Genomic DNA, 21,717 nt, shown 5'->3' on the forward strand with positions numbered 1-21,717 from the left:
GGATAAGGTTTCAGGGTATGGAGACTAATGATAAAAATAAGTCCAAGTCAGCATATTTTCTGTAAAGGGAAATCCGAGAGTTCTTCAAGGAAATAACAAGCATGGTGGACAAAGGAGCAGCAATGGATGTCATTTACATGGATTTTCAGAAGGCATTTGATAAGGTGCCACACGAGGCTGCTTAACAAGATAAAATCCTATGGCATTACAGGAAAGATAATGGCATGGATTGAAGAATGGCTAACAAGCAGAAGGCAGTGAATGGGAATAAATGGGACCTTTCCTGGTTGGCTGCCAGTGACTAGTGGTGTTCCTCGGGGCCAGTATTGATTGGACTGCTACTTTTCACATTGTTTGTCAATGATTTAGATAATGGAATTGATGGCTCTGTGGCAAAGTTTGCAGATGATACAAAGATAGGTGGAAGGGTAAGTAGTACTGAAGAAACAATGTGATTGAAGAAGGAATTAGAGAAATTGGAAGAATGGGCAAAAAACTGGCAGATGGAATACAGACTGGGGAAATATACAACAATGCATTTTGCTAAAAGGAACAAAGATGTGGACTATTACCTAAATGGGGAGAAAATTAAAACATCAGAGGTGCAAAAGGAACTAGGAGTCTTTGTGCAAGACTCCCAGAAGGTTTATTTACAGGTTGAGTGTATGGTAAAGAAAAGAAATGCATATCAAGGGGACTAGAATATGAAAACAAGGAGATAATGCTGAGGCTTTATAAGACACTAGTCAGGCCACACTTGGAGTACTGCCAATAGTTTTGGGCCTCGTTTCTCAGAAAGGATGTGTCATCATTGGAGAGGGTCCGGTCCAGAGGAAGTTCATGAGGATGATTCTGGGAATGAAGGGGTTACATACAAGAAGTGTTCAGCAGCTTTGGGCACATACTCACTTGAATTTAGAAGAATTCGGTGGTGGGGGGGGGGGATCGCATTAAAAGCTATCAAATGTTAAAAGGACTAGATAAGATGAATGAGGAGAAGATGTTTTCTATGGTGGGGGTGTCCAGAACTAGAGAGCACAGCCTCAAAATTGAGGGGTAACCCTTTAAAACAGAGGCAAAGAGGAAATTTTTTAGCAAGAGAGTAGTGAATCTGTGGAATACTCTGCCACAGACAGCTGTGGAGACCAAGAACTTGAGTATATTTAAAGCAAAAATTGATAGTTATTTGATTAGTCAGGGCATCAAAGGATACGGCGGGAAGGCAGGTGTATAGAGTTGAGTGGGATCTGGATCAGCCATGATGGAATGGCCGAGCAGACTTGATGGGCTGAATGGCCTAATTCTGCTTCCATGTCTTATGGTCTTGCACCTCTTCCCACACTGTCAGTTGTAAAAATGTCATCCCTTTCTCTCAGTTCCTCTATCTCCATCACATCTGCTCTCAAGATGAGGCTTTTCATTCTAAAACTAATGAAATGTCCTCCTTCTTCAAAGAAAAGGGCTTTCCTTCCTCCAGCATCAACACTGCCCTTACTTGCATCTCTTCCATTTCGTGCACGTCTGCCCTCACCCAATCCTTCTGCCACCCAACCAGGGATAGGGTGCCTCTTATACTCACCTACCACTCTACTAGCCTCTGCATCCAGCACATAATTCTCCATAACCTGCCATCTCTAAGCACTTTTTTCCTCCCCCCCCCCCCCACCGCCACTTTCCACAGGAATCACTCCCTACATGATACCCTTGTCCATTTGTCCAACCCCATTGATCTTCCTTCTGACACTTATCCTTGCAAGTGGAACTAGAGCCACACCTGCTCCTACACCTCCTCCCTCACTACCATTCATGGCCTCTAACAACACTTCACCTGTGAATCTGCTGGGATCATCTACTGTATCCAGTGCTCCTGGTGTGGCCTCCTGAATATTGGTGAGAGCTAATGTAGACTGGGAGACTGCCTTCACTGAGCGCCAACACTCAGTCCACCAGAAAAAGCCGGGTAATCCTGGTGACCACCCATTTCAATTTTACTTCCCATTCCAACACGTCAATACATTGCCTCCTCATCTGCTATGATGGGGCCACACTCAAGTTGGAGGAGCAACACCTTATATTCAGAATTGGTAGCCTCCAATCTGATGGCACAAACATTGATTTCTCGAACTTGCAGTAATTGCTCCCACCCTCTCCTTCATCATTCCCCTCTCTCACTGTATCTCCTTACCCGCCCATCATCTCCTCTGGTGCTCCTCCCCCTTCTCCAGCCCTTTTGTAGGCAGCTATGCACCTATAGCTATAATGTGCCCACGGAGGAGGAACTGAATGTTTAGGGTGATGGGTGAAGTTACAATCAAGTGAGCTGCTTTCACCTGGATGATGCCGAGTTCCTTGAGCATTCTTGGAACTTGGAGAGGGTTCCAATGCATTCCTGACTCTTGCCTTCTACGTGATAGGACTTTGGGGAATTTGAAATGGTGGGGTGAGTCTCTTGCCACAAGACACTCAGTTTATGATTAACGCTGTAGCAGTGGTATTTATGTTGCTTAACCAGAGCAATTTTTAAGTAAAATTTCTGATTAATAGTGAGCAGAGTGCTGATTGTGAAGGGGGAAGAGGAGTTTGAATACTTTTGAATGCCAAAACTAAGTGGTTAGATTCACTTACTTGAAATGATTATGGTCTGGACACACAAAGGGAAATTTAGCTGCCACTGATTTGTTCACAACATGCCTGAATTTTTTCCAGGTCTCTCTCCATCCAGGTATTGTTTGGCTCATTGGCTAAGAGAGTTGTTAATGGAACTGAATGCTACAGAATCATTGGTTTCTAATAATGACCACGGTTCAAAATGCATGCACAATAAAATGACTATGTTGTAGGACTGACATATATTCTTTTAAAGCAGTTGGCAAACAAGTCAATATAATTATGCATGCACAATTCTCTTTCTAAAGAGATTAAACATTATAATTCTCTAAAGTAGTATTTGCATTAATTAGGAAAGTTTATTTTCAAGAGATTGTGTCACCAACAATGTATTATTTTAAGAGGAATGAATGCATTTGATAAATTTTGAAAATCACTTAATTAGTAACACACACAAAACGCTGGTGGAATGCAGCAGGTCAGGCAGCATCTACAGGAAGAAGTACAGTCGACATTTCGGGCCGAGTCCCGAATTAGTAATGACTGGAGAACGTGCCAAATGACCATTAGTCCACAAGATGAGGTGTGAAACAGTAGACTAACATTATGAACAGGCTCAGGTTTATCCATATTTCCTTGTTATTTGCTCATTGATGTAACTGACAGTTCCCAATTAAACAAGTCTGTTGGCACTAGAGAATAACATTGGCATGCCTAAAGTACTCTCGTTAATTATCAGGAATTTGAGCACAAACTGGATTGACACCATTCTGCAATTTAAGAGGGAAATGGCCTTCAGACAAAACTTTAAATTGAGGTCCCATGTCCCATCCCAGTAAACAATTCCAGGTTACTTTTGAAAGAACAAGTGTATTATTGCAATAATTATCTCCCATCCAAAAACTGTTTCCTTTCAGATTTTTCATATCATGGATCACAATGCAGATGGTGGGATCTTGTGGATGAATAAAACATATTGGGCTGACCTGTGGTTAAAAAAAAACCTGTTCTGTGAATGCAGTGTGTTGCTTGATCTTTCTGACAGTCATTACCTCCAGTTTTTGTGCTCGCTCTTTGCTGAGTGGTTCCAAGGGGAAGTTCATATTGTTGTCATCTGCCAGGGAGCGCAGATCAAAGTAATATTTGGCATAAACACTAGCAGGAACATTAATATTAAACTGTAGCAACTCTAGGAACTGCCTTTCCATCTCATTCCTGTTGGGAAAAAAAACACAAAATGAAAAAGGTTTGAATAAACAAAGTAACCAATCCTTAATTTACCAATAATATGCACTTCTGGAAAATACTTCATTAAGCAAAATTTCATGAGCAGAAAAGGCTGGGTAAAATATATTCTGGGAGTTTCCCTTCCAGTATATTCCTCTGGGCAGAGCATCCACCGCTATTTGTTAAATCAAAGTAGATTCTTAAATCATGTACCCCAAAGAGTGGACGGCATCAAAGCAAACATTTTTTAAGTTGATATCTGTAAATCAAGGAACAGTATGCTTGACAAACAGATAATCAAAAACTTAATTAACTTCAACAAATAAGAGTCCTGGGATGTGCAAATATAGCAAAACGCCAGAAGTCAGCCCCTTCCATGTTATCATTTGACTCATCTACGTTTAGAGCTCTCAATATAGTCTGTAAATTTAACTAAATGCTTTCACACCCCAAAGCATCTACTATACAAATCCATATCAACACTACTCAAGTAGCTGCGAACACACAAGCTTCCAGTTGAAAAGAGCCAAATAGTACTGGCACTCAAAGTCAGTTGACATGGTATTGTGGCAGAATTCCCTGCTGCAACCAAGAAATAGGACAGAAAAAGAAGTAGCAAAATCGCAAGAACCTGTAGAAGGTTACATACCCATTCAGCTCCACCAAGGTATTAACCCTTTCCACCTTCACCTTTCTGAACATGCCTTCTTCTTGATGCTACCATCAGGGAAAAGTTTAGGGCTCTTGATAGTCTGTAATTTTAATTAACTAAATGCTTTCACACTCCAAAGAATCTAACTCACAAATGCCAGAAGACCCACATTGAATATTTATAGTAATTGTTTTTGCACTGTATTGCTGCTGTGAAACAACAAACTTCATATCATTTTAACATTAATAAATACGACAGTTCCTTAAGGTAGTGGGGATAAACTGCCACTGCCAATTAAATACTCCCAATGACGTGCGCCTCAAATAGCCTCAGACAATCAAGTCCAGCTCTTGGCCTTCACATCTAGTTTAGTTACCAAGCCAGGGGAACTGTTTCTACTGACAGGAGAAAGGACAAAAGCGTGTTACTGGTGCCTTCAAAACCAGCTACTTCAGGCAGATGGGGCTTGTCATCATCTGTGGTTGGCAGCTCAACTAGGAGAAGAAAAGCTCTGAATTTAAACCTCTGTGCCTTATGGCTACACTCATGGAGAAGACTTCAGGAGTAAATCCCGAGGAAAAATCTGGATCTGGAGTCCTTAAGGCAGTCCTATGTTGAGTTCAATGCTGACTGAGAAATCCTGTGACGCCACTGGGGCCAAACTGTATCATGTCTCTGTTTTTCCTTTGGACTTTCTCAACGGCTTGGAGAAGGGGAGCCTGTTACATGGGCCACAGATTGTTTCCATATCGTACTGCCCTGTCTTACATATCACAAAGACAGCTGGGATGCAACATCCATGGTTGTCCCCGCCCAAGGAGGGCCTTAATACATCTGATTCTGACCAGGTGTTGCTACAGAAGTAATTAGTATTTCAACTAACCACCTCTTTTATCTCCAACTGAGTTTCATTTAACAGGAGCCAAGACTTGGAGCGAGAGACACAAGAGTTTGAAAGAGACAGATCTCAGGAGTTGCTGATTAGTTTCTTATAACAAATCTCTGAAAGAGGAAATTGTTGGTTAATAATTGAACAGTTTATTAACAGCAGCCAACAAAAATATGTTACAGTCAAGTGGAGTAGCTATTTTTGTTATTTGCCAGTTTAAGAACGGGAAGCTAAGGCGATGGCTCAATGTGAAGAAGTGAAATGGTCCGGGTGTGGGGAATGCGAGCTGCATTTTTTTTAAAAGGTTTCAGAGAAGGCAGGATGGTAATCAAAAGATGGAATACTCCTTCTGACGTGGGTAGTGATGGAACCTCACAGTCTCCCGGATGACTACGGCAGTGAGAAGTGCAACCAATGCAGCTCCTGACAGACCTAGAAATTAGAGTTGGATCTGGAGGTATTTAGAGTCATCTGGGAAGTAGATGAGACTTTTACTGAAGTGGTCACACCCAAGGAACAGGCTTCAAATAGGTAGGTGACCACCATGAGAAGTAAATGGAGTTACAACACAGAGCCAGCAGCTGTAGTAGGTTTTTGGTGTCATCACCAGCAATGAGGCTCAGAGGGAAAGGGTGCAGTCAGGGTGATGGTGATCAGAGATTCCATAGTGAGGGTGTAGACAGGAGATTCTGCAACACAGAAGAGACAATAGGATGGTGTGTTGCCTCGCAGATGCCAAGGGTTAAGGATATCTCTGAGCAGTCACAGAAAATTCTTGAAGACAAGGGTGAACAAGCAGAGGACACGATAACACAAACAATATTAGTAGAACAGGGGATGAGGTCTTGCAGAAAGAGGGTGGTAGGTAACAAATTAAAATGATGGATCTTGAGGGTAGTGATCTCTAGATTACTCCTGGTGCCATGTGCTACTGAGTACAGCAATAGAAAAATAGGCCAAATGAATGCATGGAGGAATAGCAGATGCAGGGATAGTGATTCAGGTTCTTGAATCATAGAAAACCTACAGCACAATACAGGCCCTTTGGCCCACAAAGCTGTGCTGAACATGTCCCTACCTTAGCAATTTCCTAGGGTTACCCGTAGCTCCATGTACCTGTCCAGAAGTCTCTAAAAAGACACAATCGTGTCCGCCTCCGCCACCATCCCATTCCATGCACTCACCAATCTCTGCATAAAAAACTTACCCTTGACATCTCCTCTGTACCTACTTTCAAGCACCTTAAAATAGTGCCTTCTCGTGATAGCCATTTCAGCCCTGGGAAAAAGCCTCTGACCATCCACACAACCAATGCCTCTCATCATCTTATACATCTCTATCAGGTCACTTCTCATTGTCCGTTGCTCCAAGGAAAAAAGGCCAAGTTCACTCAACCTATTCTCATAAGGCATGCTCCCCAATCCAGGTAACATCCTTATAAATCTTCTTTGCACCCTTTCTATGGTTTCCACATCCTTCCTATACAAGCAGTCCCCGAGTTACGAATGTCTGACTTACGGACAACTCGTACTTACGAACCGAGGAAGGAGAACGCCGTCCACCATTTTAAGTCGTTGCCGTTGACACCATGTTAAGTGTTTAACTTTGTATTTTTCTTAGTAAGATTCACCCTGGAACCCCCCCACCCCCCCCGTTCCAGTCAGCTGTTGGCGCAGTCATATCAGCACCGGGCTAGAGAATGGAGGTTCCTGAGTTCGATTTAGTGACAGATCTCTCCCGTGCTGGGTTGATGTCGATCCAGTGACTCTTGTATTATCCGCGGTCGCAACTCGACCTCGTAAAAAAACCACAGCCACCTCCAGTTTAAATTCCCACGTGGAATATTGTGGAGGATCAAATATCCAAATCCAGCACAGTCCCCACTTGTCCCATTTAACCTGTCTCAGTGTGGTGCAATTTAGCACCTGGGGGATTCAGTGCTGTGGTCCTTAGGACCCAGCGGACCTCGGGAGCCAATGCAGATCAGGACCCGCTGCCTGCAGTGTTTCTGTTCCATTGACAGAAGCAATCACGATTGAAAATAAAGTGGAAATAAAGCATTTGGAAAGAGGTGAAACACCATCAGTCATTCAATGATCGGAACAATTTTAAAGGATAACGGGTAAAGTGAGAATAATGGAGTATGTGAAAGGCCCTGCCCTGATGAAAGCTATAAATATTACTAAGCAACGCAGTGGTTTAATTATTGGAGCACACATGTTTCTTAAGTGTTTTATATGCATAGAAAGGTAAAATATATACTATATACTAAGACAAATGTTTGACTAACTGATGCTAAATAATACCGGATGTACTTACCTACAAATCCGACTTATAGACGGACTGAGGAACGGAACTCATACATAACCCGGGGACTGCCTGTAGTGAGGCAACCAGAACTAAGCACAGTACTCCAAGTGGGGTCTAACCTTGGTCCTACAGAGCTGCAACATTACCTCTTGGCTCTTAAACTCAATCCCATGACTGATGAAGGCCAATGCACTGTATACCTTCTTAACCAGAGTCAATCTGTGCAGCAGCCTTGAGTGTCCTATGGACTCGGACCCCAAGATCCCTTGATCCTCCACACTGCCAAGAGTCTTACCATTAATACTACGTTCTGTCATCATATTTGACCTACCAAAATAAACCACTTCACACTTATCTGGGTTGAACTCCATCTGCCACTTCTCAGCCCAGTTTTGCATCCTATCAATGTCCCACTGTAACCTCTGGCAGCCCTCCATTCTATCCGCAACACCCCCAACCTTTGTGTTATCAGCAAATTTACTAATCCATCCCTCTACTTCTTTATCCAGGTAATTTATAAAAATCATGAAGAGTAGGGGTCTCAGAACAGATTTCTGAGGCACACCACTGGTGACCGACCTCCATGCAGAATATGACCCATCTATAACCACTCTGCCTTCTGCAGGCAAGTCAGTTCTGGATCCACGAAGCAATGTTCCCTTGGATCCCATGCCTCCTTACTTTCTCAATAAACCTGGCATGGGGTATGTTGTCATATGCCTTGCTGAAATCCATATACACCACATCTACTGCTCTACCTTCATCAATGTGTTTAGTCACATCCCCAAAAAATTCAATCAGGCTCGTCAGGCACGACCTGCCTTTGACAAAGCCATGCTGACTATTCCTAATCACATAATGTCTCTCCAAATATCCTCTCAGGATATTCTCCATCAACTTACCAACCACTGAAGTAAGACTCACTGGTCTATAATTGGCTGGGCTATATCTACTCCTTTTCTTGAATAATGGAACAACATCTGCAACCCTCCAAACCACTGGAACCTCTCCTGTCCCCATTGATGATGCAAAGATCATCGCCAGAGGCTCAGCAATCCCCTCCCTTGCCTCCCATAGTAGCCTGGGGGTACATCTCATCTGGTTCCGGTGACTTATCCAACTTGATGCTTTCCAAAACTCCAGCGCATCCTCTTTCTTAATATCTAAATGCTCAAGCTTTTCAGTCCACTGTAAGTCATCCCTACAATTGCGAAGATCCTTTTCCATAGTGAATACTGAAGCAAAGTACTCATTAAATACCTCTGCTATCTTCTTCGGTTCCATACACACCTGTCCACTGTCACACTTGATTGATCCTATTTTCTCACATCTTATCCTGTTTCTCTTCACATACTTGTAGAATGCCTTGGGGTTTTCCTTAATCCTGTCCGCCAAGACTTTCTCTTGGCCCATTCTGGCTCTCCTAACTTCTTTCTTCAGCTCCTTCCTGCTAGCCTTATAATCTTCTAGATCTCTATCATTACCTAGTTTTTTGAACCTTTCGTAAGCTCTTCTTTTCTTCTTGACTAATTTACAAAAGCCTTTGTATATCACGGTTCTTGTACCTTACCATCCTTTCCAGCTCACTGGAATGTACTTGTGCAGAACACGCAAATATCCCCTGAACTTCTGTTCCCAATTTATGCTTCCAAGTTCCTGTCTGATAGCCTCATATTTCCCCTTACTCCAATTAAACACTTTCCTAACTTGTCTGTTCCTATCCTTCTCCAATGTAAAGGAGATAGAATTGTGATCACTATCTCCAAAATGCTCTCCTACTGAAACATCTGACACCTGACCAGATCAAGTACAGCCTCTCCTCTTACAGGCTTATCAACATGTTGTGTCAAGAAACTTTCCTGAACACAGCTAACAACCTCCACCCCATCTAGGGAAATGCCAATCGATATTTGGGAAATTAAAATCTCCCACCCCGACAAAGCCTGTTATTATTACACCTTTCCAGAATCTGTCTCCCTATCTGCTGCTGTTACTATTGGGTGGTCTATGAAAAACACCCAGTAGAGTTACTGAATCCTTCCTGTTCCTAACTTCCGCCCACAGAGACCATGTAGACATTGTCTCCATGTCTTCATCCTTTTCTGCAGCTGTGACACTATCTCTGATCAACAGTGCCACGCCCCCACCTCTTCTGCCTCCTTCCTTGTCCTTTCTGAAACATCTAAAGCCCGGCACTCGAAATAACCATTCTTGCCCCTGAGCCATCCAAGTCTTTGAAATGGCCACAACATCATAACTCCAAGTACTGATCCACACTCTAAGCTCATGCACGTTATTCATAATACTCCTTGCATTAAAACAGGTACATCTCAAGCCATCGGTCTGAGATGGAGGTTGCAGAAACTTGTAAAATTAGTCAGCTCCCTCATGGGTACTAACCTCCACAGTATCAAAAACATCTTCAAGGAGCAGTGCCTCAGGAAAGTAGCAGTCTATCATTAAGGACCCCTATCACCCAGGACATGCCCTCTTCTCAATGTTACCATTAGGAAGGAGGTACAGAAGCCTGAAGGCACCCACTCAGTGATTCAGAAACAGCTTCTTCCCTTTTGCCATCAGATTTCTAAATGGCCATTGAATCAATGAACACTACCTCACTACCACTTTTTTAGTTTCTGTTTTTGCACTATTTATTTTAACTGAACTATACACAAAATGTGATCAAACCTTCATGTGAGTCCTAAAACTACATAAAGAGAACCCAATTAAATAAATAACAAAACATTATTGAGAAAAATGATCTGGTTTGTTCGAAAAAGTATGTGAACCTTTGCTTTCAGTAACTGGTGTAACCCCCTTGTATAGCAATAACTTCGACCAAACGTTTCCAGTAACTGTTGCTCAGTCCTTCACACTGGCTTGGGAGAATTTTAAGGCCATTCCTCCTTACAAAACTGGTTCAACTTTTGGATGCTGGTGGGCTTCCTTGCATGAACCGCTTGCTTCAGGTCCTTTCACAACATTTCTATAGGATTATGGTCAGGACTTTGAATCGGCCATTCCAAAACAAAAATTTTCTTTTTAAGCCATTCTGTTGTTGATTTACTCTTTTTTTTGGATCACTGTCTTGTTGCATTATCCACATTCTATTAAGTTTCAGGTGACAGACTGTTACCCTGATATTCTCTTGTAAAATGCCTTGATACAATCACAAACAACAGAAAATCTACAGATGCTGGAAATCCAAGCAACACACACAAAATGCTGGAGGAACTCAGCAGGCGAGGCAACATCTTCGGAAGGACTGGAGAAAAAAAGTTGAGGAGTGGATTTAAAAGGTGGGGGAGGGGAGAGAGAAACACAAGGTGAAACCTGGAGGGAGAAGGATAAAGTAAAAAGCTGGTGAAAGAGACAGGAGGCCATGGAAGAAAGAAAATGGGGGAGGAACACCAGAGGGGGGTAATGGGTGGGCAAGGAGAAAAGGTGAAAGAGAGAAAAGGGGATGAGAAATGGTGAAGGAGGGGCAGTGGGGGGCATTACCAGAAGTTTGAGAAATCAATGTTCATGCCATCAAGTTGGAGGCTGCCCGAACAGAATAAGGTGTTGTTCCTCCAACTTAAGTGTGGCCTCATCACAATGGATGGGTATATTGGAATGGGAATCGGAAGTGGAATTAAAATGGGTGGTCACTGGGAGATCCCACTTTTTCTGGTGGACGGAGCTTGGCAAAGAGATCTCTCAATCTACGTCGGATCTCTCTGATGTACAGGAGACACCAGGAGCATTGAACACAGCTAATGATCCCAACAGGCTCACAGGTGGTGTTGCCTCAACTGGAAGGAATGTTTAGGGCCCTGGATGGTCGTGAGGGAGGAGGTGTAGGGGCAGTTGTAGCATTTGTTCCACCTGCAAGGATAAGTGCCAGGAGGGAGATCAGTGGGGAGGGATGAATGGACAAGGAAGTAGGGAGCAATTTCTGCGGAAAGCAGAAAGTGGAGGGGAGGGAAAGATGTGCTTGGATTCCGTTGGAGGTGGCAGAAGTTATGGAGAATTATGTGCTGGACACAGAGGCTGGTGGGGTGGTAGGTGAGGACAAGGGGAACCCTATCCCTGGTAGGGTAGGGAGGTTAGGGTAAGTGCAGACTTGATGAAATGGAAGAAATGAGGTTGAGGGCAGCGTTGATGGTGGAGGAAGGGCAGCCCCTTTCTTTGAAAAAGGAGGACATCGCCTTGATTTTAGAATGAAAAGCCTCATCCCGAGAGCATATGTAGCGGAGACAGAGGAATTGAGAAAAGAGGGGTGGCGTTTTTACAAGTAACAGGATGGGATGATTTATAGTCCAGGTATCTGTGAGAGTTTGTGGGTTTATCATTGACATCGGTAGATAAGCTTTCTCCAGAGATAGAGATAGAAAGGGGAGGGAAGTGTCGAAAATGGAAGGTCTGATCACATTTTAGGTCATATTTATGCAGAAATAGAGAAAATTCTACAGGATTCGCAAACTTTCTAACATCACTGTGTATGTATACACATACATTGTAATTCAGATTTTTTAAATCTTCACTGTGTATTGCCTTGTACTGCTACCGCAAAATAGCAAGTTTCACGACATATGTGGTAATAATAAACCTGATTCTGATTCTGAATCTGAATAGATAGGGTGGTGCTAATGGGTGATTTCAATATTCCTGGTATTGACTGTGCCACCTAAAATGTAATAGGCCTGGATAGGGCAGAATTCGTGTGGTATGTCCAAGACAGGTACCTGATGCAATATTTGGAGGAACATACTTGGGAAGGAACAATGGGGAATGAGGTGGACCAAGTGGCTGAAGCAGCAGCTGGGGAGCCCTTTTGGTCCAGTGACCATAATTTTATTAGTCTTAAAGTGGTTATGTAAAAAGATAGAACTGGTCCACAGGTTAACGTCCTGAACTGGAGCGGGGTTATCTTTGACAGCAACAAGCAGAATCTAGCTGAGCTCGACTGGACAACTCTAAATAGAGTTGGAACTTAGGAACAGTTGGCAAGTAGGGCAGTTTTAATAGGGTTACTTCAAGAGTCCAAGGGCATCATGTTCTTGTTAGGGTGAAGGGTTGACATACCAATTTCAGAAAACTGGCAGATGAGAGATATTGAGGTTCTGGGTACAATGGGTACAAACAATTGGGTATGAATGAATCCATTAATGAATACAAAATGTTGAACAGCAGGCTTAAGACGGAAATCTGGAGGGCAAAAAGAGGGTATGAGATGATTTGATAAACAGGATTAAAGATAACCTCAAGAAGTTCTTCTGTTATATTAACTGTAAAAGGCCTACGCCCCCTTAAAGACTACCTTAGACACCTATGCAAGGAGCTGCAGGAGATGGCGGATATTTTTAATGTTTATTTCTTCTTGGTGTTTATTAAGGAAAACAACATAGATGCAAAGTAATATTTTAGTAATATTTGTAATTAGTAAACTTAGTAATGTTTGTAGCTTTCATCGGGGCAGGACCTTTCACATACTCCATTATTCTCACTTTATCCGTTATCCTTTAAAATTGTTCTGATCATTGAATGACCGATGGTGTTTCACCTCTTTCCAAACGCTTTATTATTTCCACTTTATTTTCAATCACGATTGCATTCCATCAATGGAACAGAAACACTGCAGGTGGCAGGTCCCAAGGTCCATTGGGTCCTAAGGACCATCTCACTGAATTCCCCAGGTCCTAAGGAGCACTGAGACAGGCTAAATGGAACAAGTGGGGGCTGTGCTGGGTTTGGGTATTTGATCCTCCACAATATTCCGCGTGGGAATTTAAGCTGGAGGTGGCAGTGTTTTTTGCGAGCTTGACATCAACCCGGCACGGATGGTATGGGAGTCATTGGATCGACATCAACCCGGCACGGGAGCAGTCTGTCACTGGATAGAACTCGGAAACCTCCATTCTCGAGCCCGGCACTGTGCCACCGGCCGACCGGAACTGGGGGGGCGGGAGTGGTCAGGGTGAATCTTAATAAGAAAAATTTAAGCTAAATACAAAGTTAAACACTCAACACAGTGTCAACGGCAATGACTTAAAATGGCAGACGGCGTTCTCCTTCCTCAGTTCATTAGTACGAGTTGTCCGTAAGTCAGACGTTTATAACTCGGGGACTACCTGTATATTGGTGAGACCCAATGTAGATTGGGAGACTGCTTCGCCAAGCACCTACTCTCCATGCACAAGAAAAAGTGGAATCTCCCAGTGTCACCCATTTTAATTCCACTTCCCATTCTGACATGTACATACTCTCACAATGAGGCCACACTCAGATTGGAGGAGCAACATCTTATATTCCGTCTGGATAGCCTCTAACCAGATACCATGAACATTGATTTCTCTAACTCCTGGTAATGCCCCTCTCCCCCCCCACTTCACCATTTCCCATTCCCCTTTCCTTCTGTCACATTATCTCCTTGCCTGCCTATTGCCTCCCTCCGGTGGTCGTCCTACTTTTCTTTCCTTCCATGGCTTTCTGTCCCCTCCTATCAGATTCCCCCTTCTCCAACCCTTTATCTGTTTCACCAGTCAACTTCCCAGCTGCTTACTTCACCTCCTACCCCCTAGTTCACCTATCTTCGTGTGTTTCTTCCTCCCCTTCCTTCTAAATATCTCATCTTTTGTTCTCCAGTCCTGCTGAAGGTCTCTGCCCGAAACATCGACTGTACTCCTTTCCATAGATGTTGCCTGGCATGCTGAGTTCCTCCAGCATTTTGTGTGTGTTGCTTGGATTTCCAGTATCTGTAGATTTTCTCTTGCTTGTGATGGGAGTAATAAGTAGTCAAGTCTTGGATCATATGCATATTACAAAGACGGTGGAATCGGCAACCTTGAAGTACATTATGGTAAGCATATTTCCAAGGGTTGACCTAGTGCACCCCCTGACATTATGGGAGACCAAGGAAGAAACTGAGGGGCTTTTTGAGATTTACTTCATCATTAACCATGGGGAAAATTCCTGAAAACTGGCTAATGTTCTTATTGTTTAAGAAGGGTAGCAAGGACAGACCAGGGAAATAGATACTAGTGAGCCTGACTTCAGCTGTAGGGAAGTTAAAGGAGGGAATTCTGAGTGACAATATCTGCAAATACTTGGATAGTCAAGGCCTGATCAGAAATAGTTAATATGGCTTTATCTGTGAGAGGTTATGTTTGATGAATCTTGGAGTTTTTCCAAAAAGGCAACTATGGGGATAGATGTAGGTATCGCTGTGGATGATATCTACATGGACTTTAATAAGGCATTTAACAAGGCATTTAGCATGGCAGGCTTATTGGAAAAGTTAGGTCACACAGGATTGAGAGGGAGGTAGCTTGATGACAAGGAAGCAGAGATTGATTCAAGGTCAATTCTCTGATTGGAGGCCTGTGACTGGGGGGTGCCTGGGGCTCTGTGTTGGGACTTCTGTCATTCAATTATTTATGTAAATGAGTTGGATGTGAATGTACCAGATTTTTTTTATTTTTACACATTGAGTGCTGCTCTTCTATTTTCATTCTTTTTTTCTTTAAATGGGTTCTTTCAGGTTTCTTGCTTTGTGGTTACCTGTGAGCAAATAAATCAAGGTTGTATAACTTATACATTCTTTGATAATAAATGTACTTGAATATTAATGTTATTGAATTAGGGGATCTTTTTGATAATGAAGCAGGTAACAATTGCAAAGAGATCTTGATCAGTTATGGTGGTGGGCTGAAGAATGGCAAATGGATTTCAACTTGGATAAGTGTGAGGTGATATAAGTTGGACAATCAAACCAGGTCAGGGGTTGTACAATGAATGGTAGAGTACTGACAACTGTTGTGGAACAGATTGCCATGGTAGTTCAAGTGCACAGTTTGCTGCTAGAGTGCATGGTCAACAATTTAAAATTTTAAATTCAGATTTCAGCATGTCTTATAGAATTTATGTTCAAGTAAATAATCTGGAATAATTTCCAAAAGTCATTAATAATGATGACCACAAAACTACTATTGTACAAAAAAAAATTTGATTCACTAATATCCTTCAGTTGGGTGGTGAGAATAGCAGAAGGGAAGATGGGGAAAGAAACTAGAGTCAATTCAGTATATAACATTGACAGCAAGATTGCTAAATTTGTTTTAGGCAAGAATATCAAGAGGAATAAGATCAAAATAGGTAACTGGAGTTAAGATACCGATTAGCATGAATTGAATGACAAACTAGGGTCTGAATGACCTATTCTTGTTCCAAATGAAAACATAAATTATGAATTTGTAGACATTTTCATAGCTTAGACCTCTCTTAGCTCTATCCTCAAATTATTCTGAACACAATGACAGCAAAGATTTTAGGAGATCAATCAGTTTAGCCTCAGGACATACTGCAGAGGCTTCTCAAGACTATGTCCTATACCCAAACATTTCCAGCTGCTTCACAATTAACTTTTAATATGAAACCAAGTAAGGAACATTGATGTCCATTCACAACTTTATTTAATTCACATCTGGGTGCCATGATAGCATAGCATTAGCGCGACGCTATTACAGCTTAGGGCATTTTGGAGCTCAGTTTAATTCCAGCGCCATTCTGCAAGGGGTCTCATTACATTATTCCTGTGGGTACCTCGGGTACTCTGGTTTGCTCTCAAACTACAAAGTTGCACCAAGTAGGTTAATTGGTGATTGTAATTAGGTTAGGGTTAGTCGGGGTTATAGGGTTACCAGGGCAGCATAGCTCAAAGGGTCTACTCAGTAAGTAAATGATGTCCTGCTAAGTAAATATATAAATCTGCTCAAATAATGAACAATTTGTGTCAGAACACAGCAAGTCCTGGATGATAATCAGGGTATATGGGTAAGTAACAACTTCTCCAAAAAGAGGATTCAGTAGGCTCTACTTTTTATTCAATGACATTCTCCTTTGTTGAATTACCTGCCTTCAGCACTTTGAGGATCAATATTGACCAAATAAATATTGAGGCTACAAAACAAAGTCAAAAGCTCAAACACTGAAGTGTGGGATACATCTCTCAATTCCCCAGCCTTTCTACATTCTACAAGGCAAACCACTCACCCAGCACCATCCAGGATAAAGCTGCTTACTTGCTACATCTCTTCCGCTGAGTAAATATTCAATCTTTTGTCAATGGATCCAGTCTAAAAGACACATTTCAGCAATTCACCAAAATTTCCTCCACAACACTACTTAGTCCTACAATATTTACTTTGCCAAAGCAAAAAGCAACAGAATAAGTACTAAGAGAGCATCAAAGGATTTTTCTCCCCCCAGTCAGAGGGTGGTTAGAACTTGGAGCACACAGCCCAAAAGTGGTGGTGGAAGCAGGTACTCATAAAATTTGAGTAACATCTGGATGAGCACTTGAATTCCAAGACAAATAAGGCTACAGACTAATTACTGGTGAATGGGATTAGTACAGATTCTAACTTGATGGTCAGGATGGAACATGATGGGCCAAGGAAATAGATTTTGCACTGTAGGACTGTGACTCAGGAAGTTAATGAGCCATAAAACAGAAGTCCACAATTACTTCTTTGAGTAACAGGGGGCACTTTCAACTGAGAACTCTAGAGATTTCGAGCTTGTACTTCAACTTTCTAATGTATGAGATGCATGTGGTAACTAGTATCCTATTGTATAATAATTTTGCAATAGGATGGCAGTAAAGGCTGTGCAGCAAAAGGAAATGTAAATGTATGCCAAGCTAACTGCCTGATTTAATAGCACAGAACATTAAGGTTGCAATCACAAAATGAAGTGAGATGACAATAATTGAACATCCACCACATAAGCTTTATACAAAAATGCTTTGCCCTTTAAACTGACTGTTAACAAAAACAAATCTAACAAAAAGATGTCAGTCTTCCATCTTTCAATAATATAGCATATCTATTGCAGATCAAAAGGATTCATATGTTGTGCATTATCAGAGCCACTTTCACCAGGATCATAACAGACAGAGATTTAGTGGGGAGCAGAAAACACAGACATATATACACACATACACAACACACAAAGGGCTTAGCCAGTCACCAAGGCAACAAATGGACTCTCAGAATACTGCTGTTATCATGTCAGAGGATGAGGGCTCTTGAACCTGCAGAGACACATTACAGAAAAGGCTTTTAACAGGAGGCTGCTCTTCGTTATGCAACAGGCTAATACATAGGTAGCATATAGCAAGAGTGCTACACTTCATTGCCCTTGACATCTGCAACCATGGAAGCTGTGCAATTCTCAATGAGCTTTATTAAATAATTATCTTAAAATGAACCTCTGCATCCACTTACTCTTATCTTTTATCAGCTTCCATTTTTAATGAAGCTGAACAAAGGCACCAATGCAAAACAAAGACCAGCTTCAACATTTCTCAATTCATTTGTCAGTCATTTGGCATTCAATCCAACATTCATAGCAAGAACCTTCGGAGGGGACATCAAAAACAATTTGCAAGTAAATAAAGCAGAAGCAGATCACTAAAATTTGCAGCAAGCTTCTTCACCCTGTTGGTAAAATGCACTTAATGTTTACTAGAACATTATTCATTCGTTTCCAAATATGAAATTTCAGTCAGTTCATACATTTATGTACATGCCTGAACCATGAGTTGACCCATGCTTTTTATTATAATGCTCTTCAGAATGAGAAGCTTTTTATAAATGTGAGAGAAATCACGAAGAATGATTAAGATGATAGAATTTGGACTTTTCTGTTTCCCCCCCCCCCCCGCCCCCCACCCCACAGGCTGAATGATTTCACACATTCCTGGCCCACATCCTATATACGACCCTATCCAAACGAGGTTATCAAAATTTTGCAGATCTCCTCTTAGTTATATTGCATAAAATCTTGTTCTTCCATCATGTTTGTGCATGTTCATCTACATTAGCTCTTAGCTAGGCAATACCTTGCTTCTTTATGAGAAATATTCAATTCTTTTATCATAAGCCTCAGATCTCATTTCTCTGCTTCTATAATCTATTCCAATTCTCTGAAATATCCAGGCTATTAGTCTCTTCATAAATTACTTTGCAAAGAGGTTTTAGGATGTTCCTTAACATCTATCTTTGATAACATTCCTATACGGCATACTGGGAAAGTTTACTGCATTAAAGTTATTTTATAAATGCAATTTACAATTAGCTCAAGCATGCTAATTAAGACTGAATGGCTATGCTGATTCAGAAAAGTGACTTTCGAATGTTGCAAAGCAGAGATGGCAGACACTGGAATCTGGAGCAACAATCTGCTGAAGAAACTCAGTAATGGTGCACCATGAGAACTGATGCAAGGGTACCAACCCAAACTGCTGACAATTCCTCTCCTCCCCAGCAGATGCTGCTTGACTTGCTGAATTTCCCCAGCAGATAGTTTATTGTTTAACTTTTGCAAGTTTCAATAAAAGTAAACTCAAATACTTACATATCTTCGACGGTCATGTCTTTCAGAATCTGACAGTAGTCTACATTCCAGACTGCCTGATCATCCCATACCTTGGAAGCAAGCAGGATGGCACCCAGTACAATCCGTTTCCAGTTACTGGGGCAAATATCTATCTCAGCATATGTTAGCAACCTTTCTAGATAAACCTAGGAGAAAGGATGTTTTTATTCATGTTATAATTGTATAAAAATGAGCAAACTATACATTAATAAACCCTTAAAATGTTCATCTGTAGGAATTGGAGAAAATGGTTTACTACCAGAAATGTCAAGAGAATCCTCATAAAGCAGCACTGTAGAACAAAATAAAAACAGAAAAGACCAACATTGCCCTCAGTCCGTTCGACAGATGAACCAAACATTTTTTAGTATTTTTACTGTAAAGTGTCACTTGACGGACATCAAAGCAGATTTGAGTAACAGCTGTTTTCCTGCTGCAGCAATCTGTAGTTTCTGCCATGCAGCCCAAAGGTGATGAAAACTGATTTAATGGGTGGAGCTTAGCAGGACAATGGCGCCTAACGGCAACTCCTTTGCTTGCATCTTCAGAAACAGCTCTATTTCTATCTTTAATATTTCTTCCCTTTCAGGGTTCTTTTGTTGGACCTGGAGTTACATGCTGACTTTGGTTCTTTGCAGGAATGGGTTCCACTCTTAGGGTTGCTATACCAAGGACGTGGCCTACCAGCGCACCTTCAGGGCTCTGAAATTTCTTAGCTCTGGATGCAAGACTCTTAACACCGTAAATCAGCGAGTTGAAACAGAGACACCTCTTTTTCCCTTATTAGGGAGAGGGGGACAGACTGGTTTGTCGAATTATCGGATGAACCAGTAATCTTTGGGGTACTGCAAGACTATGTCTTTGTTGATGCTTTGCTGCACACTTGAATGCTCAGTGGGGGGGTGTCAATCCTTTTTTTTGCTGTTGGGGGTTTGGGAATCATTGCTTTGCTGCTGCTTATGCGTGGGTGGGGAAAACTGGAGGGGCTTTGGGGTTCTAACATTTAACTGTCATTCATTCTTTAGGGTACTCCTCTGTTTTTGTGGATAGTTGCGAAGAAAAAGAATTTAAGGATGTATATTGCATACATTTCTCTGACATTAAATGTACCTTTGAAAAAAACTGAGGCCATAGAAAATCTGGATTGATCTTGCAGGTTTCTTAGCAGAGGTCTTAATCAGTAGCAAAGGAGCATTTGGCTTGCTTGGGTGCTTAGTGGTGTATAATGACTTAAAGAGGACAAATCAAAAAGAACAAATATAAAATGCCATACCATTGTGGAGCTGCACACACTGTAACACTGACTAACATGGAATGTAAGCTAAGATTCACAGCAAAACTCCTTCCTATTACTTATGTCACCCATGAGAGGAGTGAGGGAAGAAAGAAAGGATTTGCCATTTAAAAGCTCCCAAAAATACAAAATGAACAGAAGAAAGACAAACCAGTTGGTCCAGCTAGCATATATTCATTAACTTGAAAAGGAGGGAGAGAAAAAAACCCCCAAAGATTTACAATAATGGTGTATAAACATACAAAAGGCAGTCAGCCATTTAGTTCCTTTTGCTTGTTTCTTCAATTAATCAAATCCATGGCCAATGAGGGACCTGAAGCTTCTCAAACTTTTAACACTTTTGGTTATCAAACATACATTTTCATGGACCAAGTATTTGACTGCCATTGACAGAAGAGATTTCCATATTGTGCAGAGGGGTTTCTATTTCACCCCCAAAAGGCTTAATTCTAATTTTATGTCTATTTAACTCCTAGAATTCCCAATGTTTAAAAAATGCTTTATTATCTACTTCATCAATTCCCCATATCTCAAGACCACATCAAAGAGTGCCTTAACCTTCCAAATTTCTGGTAAATGCTAGTTTCTGTGAACTCTTCATGTAAGTTAACCTGTAGTGAACGTTTTTCACTCTATATCTACACTGTGCTGCTTCCAACACCTTTCTAAATTGTGGTATGTAAAACAACTCTCAGTACTCGAGAGTGGTCTAACCAGAGTTTTTCTCCCCCATATGGATAACTATAATATAGTTCCTATTCCCCAACAATTCACTCCTCTAAATGGAAGTACAACATCTATTAACCTTCTCTTTACACCTGTTCATGTAAATTTATGAATGCACATGTCTGCATTCTCTTCCGTCTTCAACTGCTTTTAGATTTCCTATATTTGAAAAGTATTAGGTCTCTCCAATGCATATCCAAAGTGGATAATGTGACATCTGCCTCAATTACCTTGGGTATCCCCATTTGCTCAATTACTAACAATATTTTCTCCCTATATACATTACACACAATACTGCCATCTTTACCATTCAGTCAATCTAGTCTATGCTGATGCATTTTTCAGCCTAGTCCATCTACCAACATAAAAAAAAACCATAGTCCTCCATTCCCCTCTCATCCATGTACCTATCCAAACCTCTTAAATGTGGCAATTGAACTTGCATCCATCTCTTCCAGTACAACTTGTTCTACATTAACAACACTCGAGTGGAGAAGCTCCCCTTAGATCCCCCTTAAATATTTCATGTTTTACCCTAAACCCATGCCCTCTAGTGCTAGTCTTACACAACCCTAGGGGAAAAAGCCTGCA

At 41.5% G+C, this 21,717-nt stretch overlaps 1 protein-coding gene across 4 annotated transcripts in view; it reads right to left on the reverse strand.

Moving 5' to 3' along the window:
* Positions 1-21,717, reverse strand: part of ccnyl1 (cyclin Y-like 1) — a 91,293-nt gene that overhangs the window by 5,402 nt on the left and 64,174 nt on the right. For all 4 annotated transcript variants that reach the window (XM_059967315.1, XM_059967317.1, XM_059967319.1 and 1 more), the window contains 2 exons: positions 19,086-19,252; positions 3,660-3,822 (listed from right to left, as the gene is read on the reverse strand). In XM_059967315.1, coding sequence (XP_059823298.1) covers positions 3,660-3,822; positions 19,086-19,252 — 330 coding nt within the window. The remainder of the gene's footprint in view (positions 1-3,659; positions 3,823-19,085; positions 19,253-21,717) is intronic.

This window comes from Hypanus sabinus, chromosome 4 (assembly GCF_030144855.1).
Source record: "Hypanus sabinus isolate sHypSab1 chromosome 4, sHypSab1.hap1, whole genome shotgun sequence".
In the NCBI taxonomy this organism is placed as follows: Eukaryota; Metazoa; Chordata; class Chondrichthyes; order Myliobatiformes; family Dasyatidae; genus Hypanus; species Hypanus sabinus.